The sequence below is a fragment of the Botryllus schlosseri genome, chromosome 3 (genome assembly GCF_051294905.1).
Source record: "Botryllus schlosseri isolate E-star chromosome 3, Bs_hap1, whole genome shotgun sequence".
Taxonomy (NCBI): Eukaryota; Metazoa; Chordata; class Ascidiacea; order Stolidobranchia; family Styelidae; genus Botryllus; species Botryllus schlosseri.
Genome location: NC_137238.1, coordinates 9,378,758 through 9,399,207, shown reverse-complemented (window position 1 = coordinate 9,399,207; position 20,450 = coordinate 9,378,758). Strand labels below are relative to the sequence as shown.

Sequence of the window (20,450 nt, the reverse complement as noted above, 5' to 3'; positions counted from 1 at the left end):
TACAGCTGCAAAATATTAAAAGTCTACCCAATTTCTATACATATCGTGTGATGTTATTTTCAAGAAAAGTCACGTTGAAGCTATTTGTCACTAGCCTACAATTAATATTTGCACAAGACAGATGACAGTTGCACGATAATTGAGCTAATTTTGAACCAAAACTTGAGGGGGTCCGCGACGGTCCAAAAGGGGCCCGCAAATACAAAAAGGTTGAGAGCCATTGGCGTAGTGGTATAATGATAATCCGCAGCTGCAGCACCAATGGGTTGTGGTTTCGAGTCCGACCGAGGTCAACTGCGAAATTCGTATCTAAGTGTTGGAGGTTTATCTAGGTTTCTCCTCGCCATGTAATCCGTATAAGCGGTGTCTTATAAAAGCCAAGAATAACTGAGAGTTAAAGCTGAAGTAGCCAAGTGTTCCATCCGGTTATATGTCATGTGCCATTCAAAAGAATGTCCAGCAAAGTCGGACTGAAGTTTATTGGATGTAGATTGTAGGTATACAATACTGCGATAGGTCCTCAGTAGGGCAAGTTTTTGGAACTTTTGCAACTATTTTTTACAGCTTCCGGGAGCTTCCTAAATACTCAGAATATATGTAGTATTGTAGTATAGGCTATGTAGTTATAAGCTGTTTGGAAGAATCTTATATTGCAACTTTTTGCTATTTTTCATGCGACTTCTTAGTGCAACTTTTATCAGGGATTTGAAAAAATGTTATAAAACTATTTCTAGGATGGTTTTCTCTTTGACTTGCTTAACAAAAGAGCTATGTGGTGGATTAGCTACATCTCAATATTACCTATGACGCAATGGCGTGCGAGCTAGAAGTTCAACAACCCCAGACAAGCACGGCATTACCAGAACTATATGTAAATAGATCGCTTGATTGATTCACTGTCGTTAAAATTTGAGGTCTTTTCCCACTTGACGGACGCGCAGGCGAGACCGCCGAAAATTAAATTTTCACCGGGTCACATTTTAGAGGCCAATGATTTTGGTAAAGTCGCCAACGCTGAATTTTGATGCTTTGCCTTGGGGCAAGTTTGCAGACCTGGAGGGTTTGGAGTATGGTATTTGATTTGTTTTATGAACTATCGCTTTGTTATTTGGCTCTTTGCGGAATTTTTTTTCCGCTATTTCCTTGCTGCGTATCGTAGCCCAATATGCAGTAACTTTGACGGTCTAGCCACGCCGCCCGTGAAATGGGGAAGTACCGAATTTGATGGCCCTGCAGGCGCTGACAGCGAAATGCTGTCATGGAAGTTTCAACCCCATAGAACATGAAAATGTATGAATGATCGATTGAATAGCGAAGAAAGAAATTAAACAAAAAGATACCCTGTAAAGTGTAAATTGTAGACTGTTGGGTCACAGACGGAGCTTTTAGAGTGTCTCATACCCTAATCATTTTAAAAATATATAAATGCAATATTTTACTGCAAGTTTTGTTAATATTGAGTGCAACTTTCACATGATTTTAGTGCAACAAAAACGTGCAACAAACAATATGTTATAACGTAAAAATAGCCGTAATTGCAATTTATGATCAATTTTATCAACTTCCGGTAACCTTATACGGCACTACCACAACGATTTGCGGATTTACCATGCGCTTCGTCTACTAATTTCCAGCATTAATATCATTAATTCGAAATAATTGTACATTAATGTAAGAGCCGCTTGCATTGTTTGTATCACTGGAACGAATGTTTTGATATAGCAACTCCAGTATTTTCATATCGTAAGCTTACACAGCTTGCAAACAAAACTCGATCCTTACCCACTCATCTCCAGTAACCCATTCACCGTAATCACGTTTGAAATTTGTTAAAGCTTGTCTGTTTCACCATCACAGCTACGCTAATCCCCCACTATGGTAGACCTAGAAGCCTGGTCCACGGCGGCGGAGTCCGTTCATGCGCGGATTAGTTTGGTATGCTTCCCGAGTTGCTACGAACAACGGACGGCCATAATATACACGACTATCAAAGTACTACAATTACGGTTGCATTTAAAACAAAAGTCAATTTAAAACAAACATGTTTAAAACAAAGCCCTTGTTTAAAACATGTTTTAAAGCCATGACGTCACGAATATTCAATTGTGACGCCATAATGGATTGGCATTGACAATTGAAAATATGGGGTGAATATAGCTCCTTTCACAAAATATCTGTACTATTACTGCAGTTGAACCGACTTTTTTAGGGGTCCAACCAATCCATATCGATATACGTCGGCGGATATATCGGGTGGTAATTGTCCGTAGACTCATACAACATGTTTTTTAGAAAGTATTCACACATTTATGGCATAATTTTACAACTTGACAAAAAAACAATTTTTTTTCAAAGGCCTTTGTTTAAAAGATGTTTTAGACAAAGTGTTTTGAAACACCGTTTGTGTTAAATGCAACCCAACTACGATGCATACAAAGATCACAGACTGTTCCATTCGTCCGTGATGCGATACGAATGAAGATTCGGCTGCGAAACCCTACCATTGTTAATTAATCAATCGCCTTAAAATTACGCGTTGCGAAAATTGATTGTCATGCATATAAGAATAACGATTTGTGCTTATTCAATTATATATTGGCATGACACCAACGAAACTGACATAAAGAATTCATCGGGATAAAATTTAGCGGGCGGACGGTATCTATCAGGGCTGTGGAGTCGGTAAATTTCACCACCTACTCCGGCTCCGACTCCGCACATTTTCAATATACCGACTCCGACTCCAACAGTATTACCAATTTACTTCGAAAATTATATGCCACACTGTCGGTTGAATGACTATCATACAACCATTAAACATATGTAAACATATGATTATATTGATTATTATGATTATATGATTATATATGATATATGATTATTATATTTTTATACGGTGGCATGCAAAATTGTTTCATTGTGGTACAGCTCAAATTATCCACTATGAAATTGACATGAACGAATGATTTGCTAAGTATCCTTCCTTTTTCATATTTTATAAGATTTTATAACATGGACTCTCTAATATCCTAGTATGTATAAATCATTCAAATATGACATATATCCAATCCTGCATAATTAAAATGTAGATGAAAAATTCAAGTGTAGCTATTGTGTATGAGTCAGCAACTAATACAGGGATTGAACTTACTAATATTCTCATTACACACTATACTGATTACAAGCACGCACACTCTTCCTACTAATTTAATAATTACTAGTAAATCTAATAATTAAGACATTGGTCATAAATGAAATTTAGTAAGTAGTCAAATACAGGGCTGGGCACAATGATTCGAGTACTCGAACCTGAATCGACTAATAAATCTAATGAATCGGGTCGAGTAGTAAAATATGATTTTTTCAAGTACTGAAAATATACGTTCCTCAGGACTGAAAGTTAATCTATCAACGTAAATTATAGTTTCAATACTATATATTTCACCATGGAAGACATGAAACCGAAATTGGCCGCCACACAGCATACGAAACAGATAGTACAAAGCTACCAAGGTTACTGGAAATAACATATTTCTGAAATGATTAACACAGAGCATTGTCACAAAGTGCAATGAAATCGGTATGGTCGATGTCTTCAATCTGATGGATAGCAGGCATTATATTTTTTGTGACCGCATAAAAGGTACATATTTTAACTTTGACATCATGCATACTGTTATTATGTCACAATTAGCAATACTCGAATACTCGACTCGAAGCTTAATACGTGATTCAGAATCGAATCACTCAGGTACTCGATGTTGCCCAGACCTTGTCAAATACTGCTGGTCTACATGTACTTAGTCAAGTATCCAAGGACTAGGACTTGCAGTCTTTCTAAATCATGTGTTCGACCCAAGCAGCTAAACTACACAACAAATATTTTTAATTTTGTCAACTGGGAAGCATCGTTTGGTTATATGTACATCAATTTTACAATTATACAAAGCAGCCGATATATTTGCTCTGTCACAGTATCATGGTATAATTCCAATAATTGCATCAATTTTGACAGCATATCATTTTGTACAAATGTTTCGTCGTCGACGATCTCGCTGCGAGTGCACAAGCGAAGCCGCATGTTGGACGACACGTTATCTCCAAATTACGAGTACAGTTAGACTCAATTCTGTAAATAACATGTATTTATAATTTTCAGAAGGGGGCTCCAATACTCATTGCAATAAATCTAGTAACAATAAATCATGCGAAGTGCCGAGAATAATTTTAAGTCAAACCCGGCCCTAACTCTAACCCCTAGCCCAGTGGTTCTCAACCGGGGATCTGCGGACCCCTGGGGATCCGTGAAGTATTTTCAGGGGGTCCGCGAAGCCTCTAAGTTTTTAATATGATTGAAAACCTAATTTTTATTCGATTTTTCATGAGGAAAAGCTTGAGTCAGTTTCGCTTCATGATACCTAAAACGTTAGAATTCACATCATTGAAATGGTCGTCTGAGATGAAATATTCGACTGTGAAAACTCATTTTAATTGTCAAATCGCTAATAGCCTGCTGATGCAAACATGTTGCTGTGCAGAGATGTTTTGTTTCGGTTTGTAATAAAATGAAATGTCGGAGATAGCAAGGTCGAACAGGGTGACTTCGAGATGCTTGCAAAACATTTTGGATTGGGAATTGTCAGTCTCAGCAAATTTGTCCTCGCCACGAAATAAATTTTCTCCTGTAATATAACCTCTGAATAACTTCAATGTGAGATGCTAGAGAGAAATGACTATAGGCTGGAAGTGATATGCTCAATAAAATATCACACCAATCGTCGGGAGCGTTATACGTTAATATTACAGTCACGACCAATATATCTCTGTGGAAATGGATTTTCGACAATCATTCATATCAAATCGAAGACGCTGATTTTCAAGACAGTAAATACTGCTGGAAAATTCCCTTCGAAATAATAAAAGTCTACCCAATTTCTACTTATGGTGTGCTGTTATATTCAAGAGAAATCATTTTGTGGCTGTCTATCACTAGTCTACATTTGCTATTAGCACAAGACAGCAGACAGTTGTACGATAATTGAGCTAGTTTTCAACGAAAACTTGAGGGGTGTTCGCTAGGGTCCCTGATGATGCAAGAAGGGTCCACGAAGACAAAAAGGTTGAGAACCACTGCCCTAACCCTTCAGAGCCACTGTTTGTGGTACTGGATTGGCGCGTCGAATGAAATACAGTAGCAGCAATTCAGAGCGTCCTTATCCATTCTCTACGTCGGTCATTCATTTTTATCGGAATACGTTGCGCGAGTGCGTTTTTATTCCGCGTAGAATCCGTAATGTGAAATCATGTAGTGTCGGTCTCATAATCATAGTCAATTCATGCCGATGAGTTCAGTTTTCGTGTGAACATGACAATAAGATTTGTCGTTCATCGCAGTAATGGTGCTATGGTACGGAACGCGTGATCACGTAGACAGCTGAATGCATACCTGCTGGATCGATATATGCACCAGCTCCGCCATGTACAGCAATTTAAACGAATCGTTACGACACACGTTGTCATATCAAGCTTGAATCGTTGTATTTTTACCAATGAAATAAAAAGAGCTCTAATGATCTGAAATACCATGTACATATATATTACGTGGCTTTGATAATAAAGCATTCCACTGAAATACAAATGTACACTGGTTTGGTGAATGGTTAAAGGCGCACTGCACTCTAATACAATGGTTCTCAACCGCCGGCCCGCGGACCGGCACCGGTCCGCGAGGTATATTACAGTTTTAAGCCTTAATTTCAATATGCAACATGTTGAAGGTTTGTCCATTGATAAAATAAATAAAACATCAAATTTTAAATTGATTCAGACCTATGTATCAGTTCCACTGCGACCACTGCCAAGATAGCTTCTATATAACTTCTTTACCTCGGTATCAAAAGTGCATAAGTACGACACTCGCGAGCATCCACGTCGTGTAACTACCATATGGTACACAGAAAAGATCATCGGTGTATCAAATATGCCGGACTTGATTTGTGGAACAATATCTCGCCGGCTATCTGACATTCATCGAGCATGTCCAGCGTACATATTCAAGTCGAAATACAAACAATTTCTACTGAATAAATACTTGGTAATTCTCTAGGTTACCGGACCACGACCTGTCATATCGATCTCGCCTTTATTTATATCACCTGTCCTTTCATATTATCGTCTTGTACTATTCATTCAGTGTGCATGCCTCCTTTTTTACACAGACTAGACCAGGTGGGTGTCTGATTTCGAAGACTACTCCAAGTCGACACCTTCTAATCTTTTATTGTGTCGCAGCAGTCTTGTGGTGTATTGAAATGATGAAAATTGTAGCGATATATTTTATTGAATTGAATTGGCGAGGTAACATTAGGTCTGAAAACATGTTCGACTTGACTTGAAATTCAAGCCGTGTCTTTTGACGGCATGCGAGCGACAAGCACGAGCTGACTCGCTAAACCGCGCAGTTTGCACGATCATTCGTTTTCGAATCATACATTTTGCGCAGGACCGTACCTGCCGCACCCCCCCCCCCCCAATTGCAGGGGCCCAAAGTTATTTCGTGAATGAACCTACATTATGGACTATTTTTTATGGAACTCCATCTAACTCCTTTAAATTTTTTTCACGCTTTGCTTGATTTAGTTTTACTAAGTACCTTGATTATTGGGTGCCCTTCCACCAACAAATACACATGATTTACAATAGTAGACATTTCGGCGTCAGCCGTTGCCGCGCCACAACGCACCAACACATGATGAAGTATATTTAGGCTAACATAGGACTCCGAAATGCGTGCCAGAAATTTCGCAGAGAGAAAACCTCGGCCGAAAAGGATTGCCATTTGTTGACCGAAAACTTCGATATATATGTGTCGAATTATCCATAGGCTGCCGCCGAATTTCGCTGTCTTGGCAATCTGTACCGCACAGGACAAACACCATCCCACAGAGAATTTTTTCCCAGTGAAGAGATAGGAATTTGGAATCGTGTACGTCTTTTAGTTTAGTACGCTTGGGTGATTTCATTTTCTATTTACTATATAACAGACAATAAAGTAATTATTTCAACAGGTCCGCCCGAATATGTTTAATTACTGATTGCGTGCCCTAAATTTTCCAAGATGACACCAGATGTGCTCACAAGTACTGGTGAAAACATCCATCTAACTGTGAGGGAGGGAAAAAACAACGTTTTGGGGGGCTTGCTGACGACGGGCTTTTTCGTCCCTTATTTTGTGGATGGCCAGGTATAGCTGATGCTTGGTGTTTTCGTACGCGGCATTGTATCCGTAGTAGCCTAAGTCTGGTGGTAGTGGGCCATGAGTATTCAGTAAGGTAACACGACAAAGTGCCTGGTTCGATTCCGAAATACTTCTTCTCTCGGCATTGTCGAAGAGAAGAATATTATTCGAGTTGGCGCCGTTAGTTAAATCCACGGCTTTCGGCGCGAAAGACTGTAAATGACTCTCGACGGTAGCACATTTGTCTAGGCGAGGCCATTTCACCTTGACTCAGCAGACTCAATACCCTCAAAATGTCACTCTCCAGCAACATATACTTGTAAACAACGGCAGCATACTTTGCATTTTGGATTGATTTTAATTTCTGAAAGTCCAACGGTCCGCCAAATATTGTTTGAAATTTTACCGGTCCGCGAGGTGAAAAAGGTTGAGAACCACTGACTAATATGATGTGGTCTCAAATTATTGTTGAAGGTGTATATTAATATGAGTTAAATTACTGGTTTACATTGGTGGTTCTGAACATGTGGGTCACAGAAGCATTTTAAGGTGGGACACAAGGCGACTCCTAAAATGATGCAGTTGATGAAATGTGTATATTCATATTGCCAAATGTTACGTCAAATGTTTCGACTGTCTTTGATCGCAAGCCAGTGTTTTTTTCGTACTTTTCCGTAACGTTACAAATTTGTTATCACATTATCGGCAGCATCACTGGTTCAAGGATAGATATAGCACGAAACGTCAAACTATATACAGCACGTGTCATCGCATTATCGGTTGCGTCAGTGGTTCAAGGATAGATATAGCACGAAACGTCAAACTATATACAGCACGTGTCATCACATTATCGGCTGCGTCACTGGTTCAAGGATATATCTAGCACGAAACGTCAAACTATATACAGCTCGTGTCATCACATTATCGGCTGCGTCACTGGTTCAAGGACAGATGTAGCACGAAACGGCAAACTATATACAGCATTTTTCACGAATGAAGACGAAAGAAATACGTGCGCAAGCAATATCAGGTTACCTTTTTTCGGTAATTGAGATTTACAACAAAGATATATAGGCCGAAATCTGTTTACACACGCAGTTTACACACGCAAGGTTGACGCAGGATGACTGGTGAAAATCCGCATACCAGAATGTTATACAGAGCAGCCACTAGCATGATAAAGGAAGGCGGAATTTCATTGATATCGCATCGATTTATTCTTAATTTAATTCTTATGTCGGCGCGACCGTTTGATGCCACGCAATAGTCGTGCTATGGATGCTAATTGAATGCCGTTCTAGAACGCAGAGATAAAACACATTTAACAACACCTGTCATTATCGCGGTATCTGCATACTTTGTGTATAGCGATTAGTGATATCTAGGGCAAGTCTTTGCAACCTTTGTAACTTTTTTACAGCTTCCTAAATACTCAGAAGTTATGTAGTATGGTGTTTTAAGTTGTTTGGAGGAATCCTATATTTCAACTATTTGCTACTTTCTCAATTTTTTTCGGGCAACTTTTTGCAACTTTTTCGATTTTTCATGCAACTTTTGCAAGTTGTTCTTTCGATTTTTCATGGAACTAGCTTTTTTACGGGGAATATTAGGCACTATATGTAAATAGCTCGCTTGATTATTTCCATGTCGTTTTAATTTGAGGTCCAGGCTAGACCGCCGAAAATTACATTTCCACTGGGTCAATTTTTTCGGGCTATTGATTTTGTTCAAGTCGCCAACACTGAGTTTTGCTACAGTGCCTCGGATGCGGATCGATTCTAATAATTTCAAGGAACTGGTCCATAAATGAAACTTTTTCGTGCCACTTTTGTGAAAAATAAATGCAACTTTCCACGGATTTGACTGCAACAAAAATTTGTCCTGGTGGTCCACTCCAAATTTAAGTTATATCGACGGACTTCACCAAATCGCTTCGACCCACGTCATTTCGTTCATTGCATCGGAATTATTGTGGTAACTCGAAGCTATAAAATTTCGAAAATAAATTGCTCTGATTTTGAGTGTTAGCCTAGGATATTTATGGTACTCGGACTATTGGTAGAAGTCGGCAATCTCGGGCTATTTTTGTATAAGATACGATAACACCATGTGGAGTAAAGATACGAAGTGAGAACACTACAGATGACAACAATGAGTCAGCAAAATTTCACCTTATCGCGTTATTTTTCGTATAAAGACAACCATTCGAAATTTATTCCAAATCCAAAATTTAAAGGATGTGTAGGCCTATATAAAGTGCCCTAAACTAAATATATATTGTTGCTACGGTGTTGTTACTTACAGCGATGCTAGGATGACAAGATTGATAATATTCGGCGTTCTAATTGCATCGTTGGGATGCCTTGCATGTGATAAGAGTGCTCCATTACCAAAAATGGAACAGCCGTTGGATTGGAGCAAGGTAAAAACACGCAGATTCTACCGAATATTGGTGGATTCGGAATATCACTAACAAATAGTTCTTCAAAATGCTTAGAAACGCGGTACAATTATTTTACACCATTGCTATTCGAATAAAGCCAGTATGGCTGGGACAAAAATCGTCCCGGACCTTCCCAGGTTTTATATTTTAATGCCTGCTACTGAAATCATCGCCAAACCGGATTAGGTCGACACCCCTTCTCGCATGATTTAGATCGGCGAAAACTCCTGAGCGGAATTCAAAACATTCCTCATAATATTGCGACAATTTTTCCTCTGTAGTACAACGGAACATGGTATATGACGATTACTACCTTCGACCCGAGCGCGTTGAATGTTGCGTGCGCCGTACTCGGTAATTTACCGTCCATAATGAGCGAACTTGGTGATGACGGACTTGTCATCCGCCACAAGTGAGTATACATGCCTGATTTATGCACATGCAATGAATATTACAATGCTACTTGATAGTAAATCTTCAACTCCGCTCATTTTATTTAGCGTGTAGGACTTTAGATTGAATAACAATATTCTTTCTTTTTTCTAGTTGCACTCTAATATTGTCGAATCAAGCATCAGTAAACTGAAGATGCAACACTAAATACATTACTATGCATAGCATCTTTAGAACTGTATATAAAAGCTTAGGTCAATATGTGTATCTTATAATGACTTTATATTTTACCGTTACCTTGTGAAAGCAATTCTTCTCTATCATTTATCATACAACTTGGGTCTTTATTTCGCGAGTCATCATAGAAATAGATTAATCTAAAGATTTACCGATATGATGTGATCTATATCTATTGTATATATACATCGACCAAATGACATCCCCACTGAAATAGGGTTCAATATACGGGATGGTAAGCGTAAGAGTAAAGATGTTTGGCACAGAGGGTGCTTGTACTTTTGCGTTCCCGGTGAATTCGGAACTTTCAAAAACATATAACCCTCGTCTTTCATAACTGGGACAGGGAACTCCAATCTGGTATAAAACCTGTTTGTTACCCTTTCATTTCTTACAATCCTAGTTGTAATTTCATTTGTTGGCTATATTCCCCATTTTGTAGGGGTTGTTTGTGTTCGGTGCTTATTAAGGCTGCGAAGTATTGACTTCGATAAGATTGATTTATGAATGAATTCGTTATTGACTGCGTCCCAGGGTCGAGATACGCTCCAGTATATATTTGTACGTCGGAAGCAAATGACAGCGTATTTTTGGTTTCAGCGGTTTACGGCAGACGATGCATTGGCGTTTGGTTGATGGAAAGAATGGGTATTTTCGGCATATCGATGAAACCTGTAAGAAGATTTCTGCTTGAGTTATTGATATCCATATTTTCCTGATAATGTCCTGCCATGTGCCATGTAAATATGCATTTTGAATCTAGGAAACAAAGCTTTTACAACATCGAAGCAGCCACTGCGGGTATACTCGATTAGGACACAGTTTGAAGAAGGCCATTCTTAAGAAGCGCATTTTGTGACGGTCCAAAACTAATCAATTGAATTATTCTTTTCAACCCGCTGCCAGTAGAGAAAAACTGTTTGTCACCCGAAGAATTGCCAAGTTTGGATGGCGCTTCGGCATTGATTTTTCAATTAGCTTGTGGTGACGTACGTTTCAGATAAGCTCGAGTGGGGTAATAGAAGGGATTCGAGACCCAAATCGCTATAAATATCTATATACTACGTGCTACCATTGCACATGATTGTTTTTGACAAAATATTGGATGGAAAATTTTTGCACGCTCCACACGATCTACCTCCAGCTCATAATTATTGTTCTGTATGTAGTCAGAATTTCACGTTTGAGAAGTCTTTCAACAGTGGTACCCCCATGCCAACAAACTTGCTCCTGAGCGGCGACATCGTTATTCCAGATGGCATTGTTCCGTCACAATACCCGACTCCAACACAATGCAAAATTCGACGGTGATTTTGCATGATTCCAGGGCATGAGCGGAGTGCATTTTCGTAATAATTACCGCAGTCCAATTTTTCAAATTTCTCGCTCGGCAAGCAGTCTAAATAGTGTTAAAAGTTGACTTTGGTCAAATGGAGAGAATTAAATACACAATCTCAGTGGACAAGCCATTTGTGGTACAGAATTTCAGAATAACGCGGAACAATAACTTCATATAGTTAATTTAGTCGCTAAAAGCTTTTCGACTGGCCCTCATCAATAGCCAATGTCAGTGATAAGGTGGATTAAATTCGAAATGAAAGAACTATTTTGTGTCTGTGTCTATATTATGATTAGGGCAAGTTTTTGCAACTTTTGCAACTTTTTTTACAGCTTCCGGCAGCTTCCTGAATACTCGGATGTTATGTATTATGGTGTTTTAAGCTGTTTGGAGGATTCTTATATTGCAACTTTTCTCCATTTTTTTTCATACAACTTATAGTAACTTTTTCGATTTTTCATGAAACTTTTTTCGATTTTTTATGCACATTTCTTTCATTCTTCTTTTCGATTTTTCATGCAACTAACTTTTTACTGGAACTATTTGGCGCTACATGTAAATAGATCGCTTGATTATTTAACTGTCATATAAATTTGAGGTCCTTTCTGATTTGACGTAGCCTACATTCATGATAGACCACCGAAAAGCATATTTTCACTGGGTCAATTTTTTCAGGCTATTGATTTTGTTGAAGTCGCCAACACTGAGTTTTGCTACAGTGCTTTGGATACGGATCGATTCGAGTATCTCATACCCTAATAATTTCAAGAATCTTGTCCATAAATGCAACTTTTTACTGCAAATTTTATGAAAAATAAATGCAACTTTCCACAGATTTGACTGCAACAAAAACTTACCCTAATTATCATCCATATCACGCTACGCTGTACGCTTGACTGGTCCTGCCGAACATATATTCCGGAGTCATTATGGACATGGCTCCCGGCAGGGCGGTCGGTTACAGTACACTTGTCACCTTGTTTACCCGATATCCAACAATTCATTGCATCACGCTATTGTTAAGACAGCAATGGCATCTCATATAATAATTCCTGTAATGGAGATTTCGTTGCACAATTTAACATAGCTCAGAATTTAACAACTCGCCTCCAGAACTCCATATTAAAAGCATTACATTATGAATACAGCAACTTATTTTTTTTCGATTTTAGCGGAGGAGATCGCAATCATTGACTTCGACGAAAATGGGAACTTCAACCTGGAATCAGCAAAGCTAGGCAAATAGATTATGTTCAATTAGTATCAAATCTTATATGGTAGCATGGCAGCATGGCTTTCAAACTTACATCACCTTTGGTGATGTCTACAGAGGGCCTACTACACTGTTCCCTCTTGAATGCACTCGCGCGCAATGGCGCCCTGCTGGCATGGTGTCTGCGCAGTGAAAATCTGTGAAATCTTTAAAAATAAAAAATAGTCGACTTTTCCGCTCAAACCCCGAATTACAGCTTTTCGTTCACATTATCCGTTGGTTAACTAAAAAAACGTCAGCTTACCGGCTCAGTGCTGATTTACTGTATCTCATTCGAATTTTGCCCTATATATAACCAAAATTCTCAAAAAATAGTACAAAATCCCAAAAAACATAGGACATTTTAGTATCCCTCGATGACACTTTCCAAAAAGTCAAAAAAGCGGACGTATGGTAACCCTACCGTTATTAGGCCCATTTACAAGATGAAGTCGTCATAGAGTGACGTCACGAGACGGCTTGCCGAAGTCTTACAAATATCATCTGGTTTACGTGATCAGAGCATATGTGTGTCGCTCAAGTGATACGCAACAGTTCGGGTTTGAGCTTGGGGGTTATTCTACGCCAGTGGCAACAAAGGATGACCGAGCACGAGCAGGCATTGCCTTGGATATGTGGTAAATTATTCATATTCAACGCTACGCGCGTTTTAGGTTCGCTAAATTTATTTAATTCAATCGTCACTTATTAATATTGATTATTGGATATCTACCCAAACCCCGTCTCAAAAATATATAATATTAGAATAAAAAACATTAGGATTTAACAGAAAAAACTCTCATTGTGTCGCAATTATGAGGGAGCGAGATTGATACCGCTGGGATGATTTTACTAGGGGTGTGCAACCTGCTGGGGTGAGACTATTAGACATCATCATTGCGACGTCGTCAATTTCCACCCAGCAAAGATCTCGGCCAACATGCGATTTCGGCCTACCTTTCGAAAATAGACTCTCCGCTTTCACCAACAATATTTTAGGAATGTATTCTTAGTTCTTACATCCAAGACTGCGGTGACGTGAGGGTCCGACTACTTCCCGCTTTATCCCTTACGAATGTATTTTACTTCAGAGGAAGAGACGAAGCATCGTCTTATTACATATCTTGGAGATTACGCACATTATCTGGCACATATTGAATGCGCACCCGAAGGTATGTAGGTTGGATAAGTTAGAGATGAAATCTGCTAATCTTATAGGGTGCATTTTGATAACTGTGCCGTGACTTCATGTATATATCGAACATAGGTTGGCAACCATGCAGAAGCCTGCATGCAATAAAAATCGTGCTGGAACCGAGGAATAGCGACTATTGCTGTGTATACCGTGACTACTGTCTAATACTTCGAAGCACTGAAGTAGTTCAATTACTTTTTATTGGTTAGCGATGTAAAAAATGCTGGAACACCGGGTCATCCATAAAAATACCCAGTAGCGCTAGATGAGATGAGTTCAGGGGTCCCGTCATCAAATTGAGTTTGACGTAATGGGTAATTGGGTATGTATCATAGGGTACATAATTTTTACAAATTCTAAATATCAAGCAGTGCATTATTGTGGTTGTGAGTTTTAACTTGTTTTCCATCATGTTGGTTGTTGCTATTCAAATAAACTGCAAGAAATATAGACATACACTGGATAGTCATCATTTATTTGAACCCTTGCATTGCGCACTGTAACTATATCGCGTGTTGCAGGATGGATCATACGGATTTACACCGACGTAAAAACAGTATCGACTGAGCTGGTATTGCGCATACACAACGATCTGCTGCAACATGGAGTGACTGCACCACTGCGCCTCAGTAGTTGCTCTGATATTGACGATATATGAGAAGATATTTTATAGGGATGTGTAACTGAATATAATCTCAATTTCAAGCATGTTAGACTATAAACACTATATAAAGTAGGGTGACCATATTTTGGAGTCCGGAAAAAAGGACACTTTTTAAAAACCATAAACGTTAGTTTACCGAAATTAAAAACATCCGATTTTGAAATATTTACTGGAAATCTTGTTGTGTTGTGTTGAAAAGAGATAAAGGTCATCACTCTTATTCGAAGGATTGTAATGACTCGAGTCACGATTTTCTGATGACTCGACTTGACTCGAGTCATTTTCTCAAAATACGGAAATGACTCGACTTGACTCGAGTCAATCTGTGTATTGACTCGACTTGGACTCGAGTCATTGCGCATGACTCGAAAAAAGTCATATGACTCGAGACTCAGACGGCCAAGATCTACATTTTATTGTATTTCGAAGAATAGTAAAATTACCACACTATTGCGAATTTCGTCTATCGGTACTGGTAATTGAAAATGCGACCATAAACTACTAAAAGTGAGGAAAATTAGTAAATTATATATGCGAACCATTCGATATCACCTACAGAGTTACAAAAAGTGGGCATAACAAGACTTTAACTGGAAACTGAGCAGTCAACACAATGACTTGGACTCGAGTCATAATACCATGAAGTTAGATGGGAAATTGGTCATGACAAAGGATTTCTTATTCATGAATTGATGCCAAGTGGAGTGGTCTTGAATCTTCCACCATTTCTAGCTGAAAAAAAAAACAATTTGCTGAGACTGAGGCGAGGTTCTGCAAAAAGATAGCATGTTGTCGAATACACGTGGAGAGAGCAATAGAAACAATCCGTAATTACAAAATTTTTAGCTACAATCACTAGTAAGAAGAGATCATTTGTCGAACAGCTAGTACAATTATGTGGAGCTTTAGTACATTTTCAGTCTCCAACTATTGCTGGCGTATTTGATCGATACCTAAAATCGAATTAGCCAGTGCAGATATAGATTTTTTAAATTCAAAATAATCATAGTGTTTTGATTTGGAAAGGATGGAGACAGCAGTTTTCAATTCTTGAATGCGTTGTCATTATTCTAATACCGTAGGCCTATAGCAGACCTGGGCAAAGTGCGGCCCGCGGGCCAAATGCGGCCCGCGAAGCCATCCTGTGCGGCCCGCGAAAGGTTGCTTGGAATTCATAACATTAAAGCTGCTTTTTGAATGTTGATGCGTGCTGGACTAAAATCATAGGCTGTATCAACTAAACAGGAATTTCGTTTACTTTGAGGCCTGTTTATTAATATGACACGATTATACGCTGCCTACGTACCTCACATGGTAATCCAGATTCACAATACAGGCAATATGGCAAAGTATGAGTAACAATTAAATTCACAAGAAATCACTCTTTCCATATAGTTTAGGTCAAATTTTTTGTGAGGCGTTTCCAAATCCTTAATTCGTAAAACAAGTCAATCAGTGCTCGCGATTACTATGACTCATTATATCTATCACCCATAAAGGATGAAAGGGGATGTCAGAAAGAGAAAGCTGAAATTCAAAGAAGGTTTAGAGCACCTAATATTTGTATACTGGGGTTAGGGGTAAACCCGTCCTATTAGTTTTTGCCGAGATTTAGGATTTTAATCATGACAAAAACACGAAACACTCGGTCATTGAAGAGCGAATTTCAGAAAAACTGCTAACTTCGCTCAACATCATGGTTATTTGAGATACACACTGCAGTGCAGTGGTTCAGTGCTGTGGTTCTCGAACTGGGGGCGTGAAAGCATCTGAAGGGAGGCGCGAAGTCAAAGTTGAATGAACGTTTGTTCCGCGCTTCGCGCGATTTACTTCGAACTCATGATATAGTTATTGCTGTGTATTGTCCGACTTTTATATTACAGAATTATCTCATCAACAACCAAATCCTTCCGCGCCATCACACCTTCCGTTGGGAGTGCTAGCATTCCGGTAGCTCTTTTTAATATGTTGTGATATTATGATAGGGAGGGGGTCGGGCGTGAAATTTTTCACCATCATAAAGTCAGCCACTGTTATAGTGTCCGCCACTTTCTCACTACCTAACATCAACACATTTACTGAGCAGCATTTATTAACAATGTAATTTAGAAATAAAATGAAAATGCGCTGTAGAATATACCTAAACATATTTACTCGGCCCGCCACCGTATTTTCTACTTCTCATTTGGCCCGCGGAATAAAATAATTGCCCACCCCTTGCCTATAGGCTACTTCAAAGTTTGTTGTTACCATTGTTACAGTGTGTGGGTCTACACTACACTTATTCAAAAATTCGTTCTTGTCAATTTTGAATAGTGTGAAGAGATCAGATATATTTTCTGTTATGCTGACAAATGAAGATGCATGTGATGGTGGCTCCGGACCTGTAATCCATTTTATTGGGCATGTGGTGTCAGCTTTCAATATATGCGTTTGGAAGGATTTTCTATCTTCCATGTCAAATTTTCTAGGCAAGGCACTGTAAGATTTTTTGGATGAATAAAATAACTCATTCATCGGTTATACGTTTTCTTTACATGCCTTCTCTGGTGTGTAATCAACAAATTCAGCAGATCGGTTTTAGACATGCCATTTTTGTTAACATAGATCGCAACTGCGGCCATGTGGCTGTAAATCCATTTGCCCCGCGGACATTCACACGTTGTACTACTAATGCCCCCAGTTCCATCTAAATTGATAGGGACTTTGTAAACAGCGTCTTTCCAAGATGTTCTGATCTTTGCATTAATCTGAAAGTCTTCGATCTTCAGCGAGATAACATGATTGGATTTGATTTTCAACTCTGCTTTTCCAATTACAGCCAGGTCTTCAGAAAAGAATGATAACGCTCCTGCTAGGGTCAATACCTCAGAATCCATGAATTACGAATAGCTTCCAGTATTACTGCGATCGAAAGAATATTATATCTTAGGTAATGCCACGACAAATAACCTAACAAATTCATCCTCACAATGCCTGGAACTTTTTCACGGTTATACAATACTCTTATTTTTGCTTGACAAATACCCCTGAAGAGTGTCTGACTAAAAGATGCGGTATATTTCATGAATATATCATTCAATTGTGAATTGAAGTTTTTGTACCTCCAAGAGCTACTTACCCATAATATCCCTATTCATGATGAAGAGAACTTTTAGAATTAAAATGATTATGGAAATTCCTGAAATTCCCTGTGGACTAACGCAGTCAGCATATACTTGACGACGACGAAGTCAGTCGTCGCCATGTCCAACAATTTCTGACCAATCAGAAGCAAGGTGTCGAACTTTCGGTCTCAACCCGTATACTGTTCATATTCCTCGACATCTGACGTGATATTTTGCAGTTGTACGTTCGTTACACGGTACTGCATGTGGTGTAACAAATAATTGTACTTCAGAAATGTTGGATGCGCAGAATGCCCGCATGGATTGAATGAATGGATTTAAATGGATAAATCGTGACATATCTTATCGTGGAAATATATGTATGCATCTGTCATCCGTCTGTTTGATATATCGGTAGTTGGCTCTATGCTGTTATGCTCCTAAACAGTGGTAACGATGTTCCTGGATCGTTATTCATCACCTAAAATAGTAATTCCGAGACTATGTGTTATGGGATTTTTGGTCTAAACATTTGAAATTAGGCTTTAGTCTACAAACACTCTAGCTGCCGCAATAACTAGTAAATGAGCATATTTTCATATGTTCAAGTCATATGCTTTCGTGTAAAGGTATATGAACCACTGCTATATGCTTATTTTTAACATCTTCTAAACATTTAAAGACTAATTAAACTAGTAATACATACATATGTTCGAGCGTTTTGCAATTTGATTACTTTGTAAATAATAGTTACTAGTTGGTCATTCACACGAGTCCTTGGTAGCAACTTCATTTTTGCCAATAGAGTGTAATTGCCGACACGCCATTTGGATGCATTTCAGAAGGAGAAGTTTTCCGTTTACCTTCAGCCAGCTATTGTGTTGATTGTGTGCTCCATATTTAGGAACAAATCTGTTTGTGAAATCTTATGAGCTCGTGCTAGGCTATATATGGAAATATGTTATGTAAATTCCCTTCAAAATTAACTGTGGTTGATGTCATAAAATTTCAACTGTTTGTTGATGTCATTGATATGAAAAACGTTTTGGAAGATGTTGTGTTTCGTACAGTCACTTCAATAGCAAATTAACAAATCGCAGGCTATGTGTGGAGATGTTGAATGCCACGAAAAAAGAGCAGAATCCAGACCCAAACATCCTTGGTCTCATTCTCCTTATAATCATGTATTTTGAGGAAGGCGTCGGAATTTAGTATACTATAGTATTTTTCAGCATGAATAAATACAGTTTTTCCATGTCGTTTTGGGAGTGTGAAGATATAGGTGCTGATGTCGGTTAACTTACATGCTGCCATGCAATCCTGAATTAAATCGACAGAATGTAGAAGTGCCCAGTAAGTCCCGGTTTGCAAATGTACCGGATATCATGTAAGGCTGGAACTACCTGATGTATCTGTAACATTACAGATAGGCGTGTGAAGTGAGATTACCGGCTGGTTTCAAGTTGGATTTGCATTGACTGACGGCAATGTTATGTTATACTACCAAGTGTCTGGCAAACCCTGATTCCAGACGATTCGAGGCAAATCAAGGTTAGTTTTCACAACGTACGCTACCATGTGCAGTAACTCGACCAACGAAGCATGACATACCCTCGAAGCTAGCATTTTTGACCTATGAAGAGGTCGAGGCTTGGGTCGAATTGTTGAAGGTCGAACAAAAAACACGCTGAATCCCACTCCTCAGGGACAACGACTTCTGGTTTTGGACCCATTCGCTCGTACAACAAAGTGCAAGAGCACGGTTCAGGCGGTGAGACTTGAATGTCCGGAGTGTCTAGCTCTAGGGTTACCATATTTTGAGATCCGAAAGAGGACACTTTTCAAAAACTCCGGCTAAGAAAACTGGTGAATTTGAAAATTTTTCTACAAGAAATTCTGTGTTGAGACAAAGTGACGAGTTTTTTTGTTTTATAGTCAACACATGATTTTTTGTAGAAAAAATTTCAAATACGAAAATATAAAAATATCGGGTTTTTCGGGAGTCCAGACGAAGTGACCTTTTTCGTTTTTTAGTCGACTCCCGAAAACCTCGAACCAAGTCATATGACTCGAGAGACCAACATTTCATTGCAATTTCGAAGTATAGTAAAGTGACCACACTATTGGGAATTCGTCTATTGCTACTTGTATTCGAAAACGCGACCAGAAACTGCTAAAAGTGAGGAAAATTAGTAGGCTATATCTTGAATGAGAACCATTCCATATCACCAAACACAGTTATGAAAAGAGGGTTAACAAGGCTTTAACTGAAAACTGAGCGGTCAACACAGTGACTTGGACTCGGACTTGACTCGGTGGTAAATTGAAAATGACTCGAATTGACTCGAGTCAAAACTATAAAATTGAGATTGACTTGTGACTTGGTTACAACCCCGAGTCGTAGGTGCATGCTTCTGAACAGAGATGGTCAAAAACGTAGTTGTTTTCAGCACTCAAGTAGAAGTAATTGTTGTGTCTTCAATGAAGTAGAAGTAGTAGTAACGCCATGTATCTCCACTCTGCTACAAGCAGTGATTTACAAGTCTTGTCCAAACTAATTTATGTGAAAGTATAAATTCTGAA

General features: G+C 38.8%; 2 protein-coding genes across 2 annotated transcripts in view; one reads left to right on the top strand and one right to left on the bottom strand.

Annotated features, from left to right (window-relative positions):
• Window positions 1-20,450, bottom strand: part of LOC145434828 (ARF GTPase-activating protein GIT2-like) — a 336,581-nt gene that overhangs the window by 54,503 nt on the left and 261,628 nt on the right. The window lies entirely within an intron of this gene.
• Window positions 9,511-14,936, top strand: LOC145435739 (uncharacterized). The gene is made up of 6 exons (XM_080313020.1): window positions 9,511-9,659; window positions 9,962-10,092; window positions 10,911-10,984; window positions 12,822-12,887; window positions 13,993-14,073; window positions 14,618-14,936. The coding sequence occupies exons 1-6, from the start codon at window positions 9,552-9,554 to the stop codon at window positions 14,752-14,754; spliced, it is 597 nt and encodes a 198-aa protein (XP_080169146.1). The 5' UTR covers window positions 9,511-9,551; the 3' UTR covers window positions 14,755-14,936.

Coding starts and splice junctions, on each gene's coding strand:
- LOC145435739 (XM_080313020.1), top strand. CDS start 9,552: ATGACAAGATTGATAATATTCGGCGTTCTAATTGCATCGTTGGGATGC. Junction 9,660..9,961: donor AGCCGTTGGATTGGAGCAAG/GTAAAAACACGC, acceptor TTTCCTCTGTAG/TACAACGGAACATGGTATAT. Junction 12,888..13,992: donor CCTGGAATCAGCAAAGCTAG/GCAAATAGATTA, acceptor ATTTTACTTCAG/AGGAAGAGACGAAGCATCGT.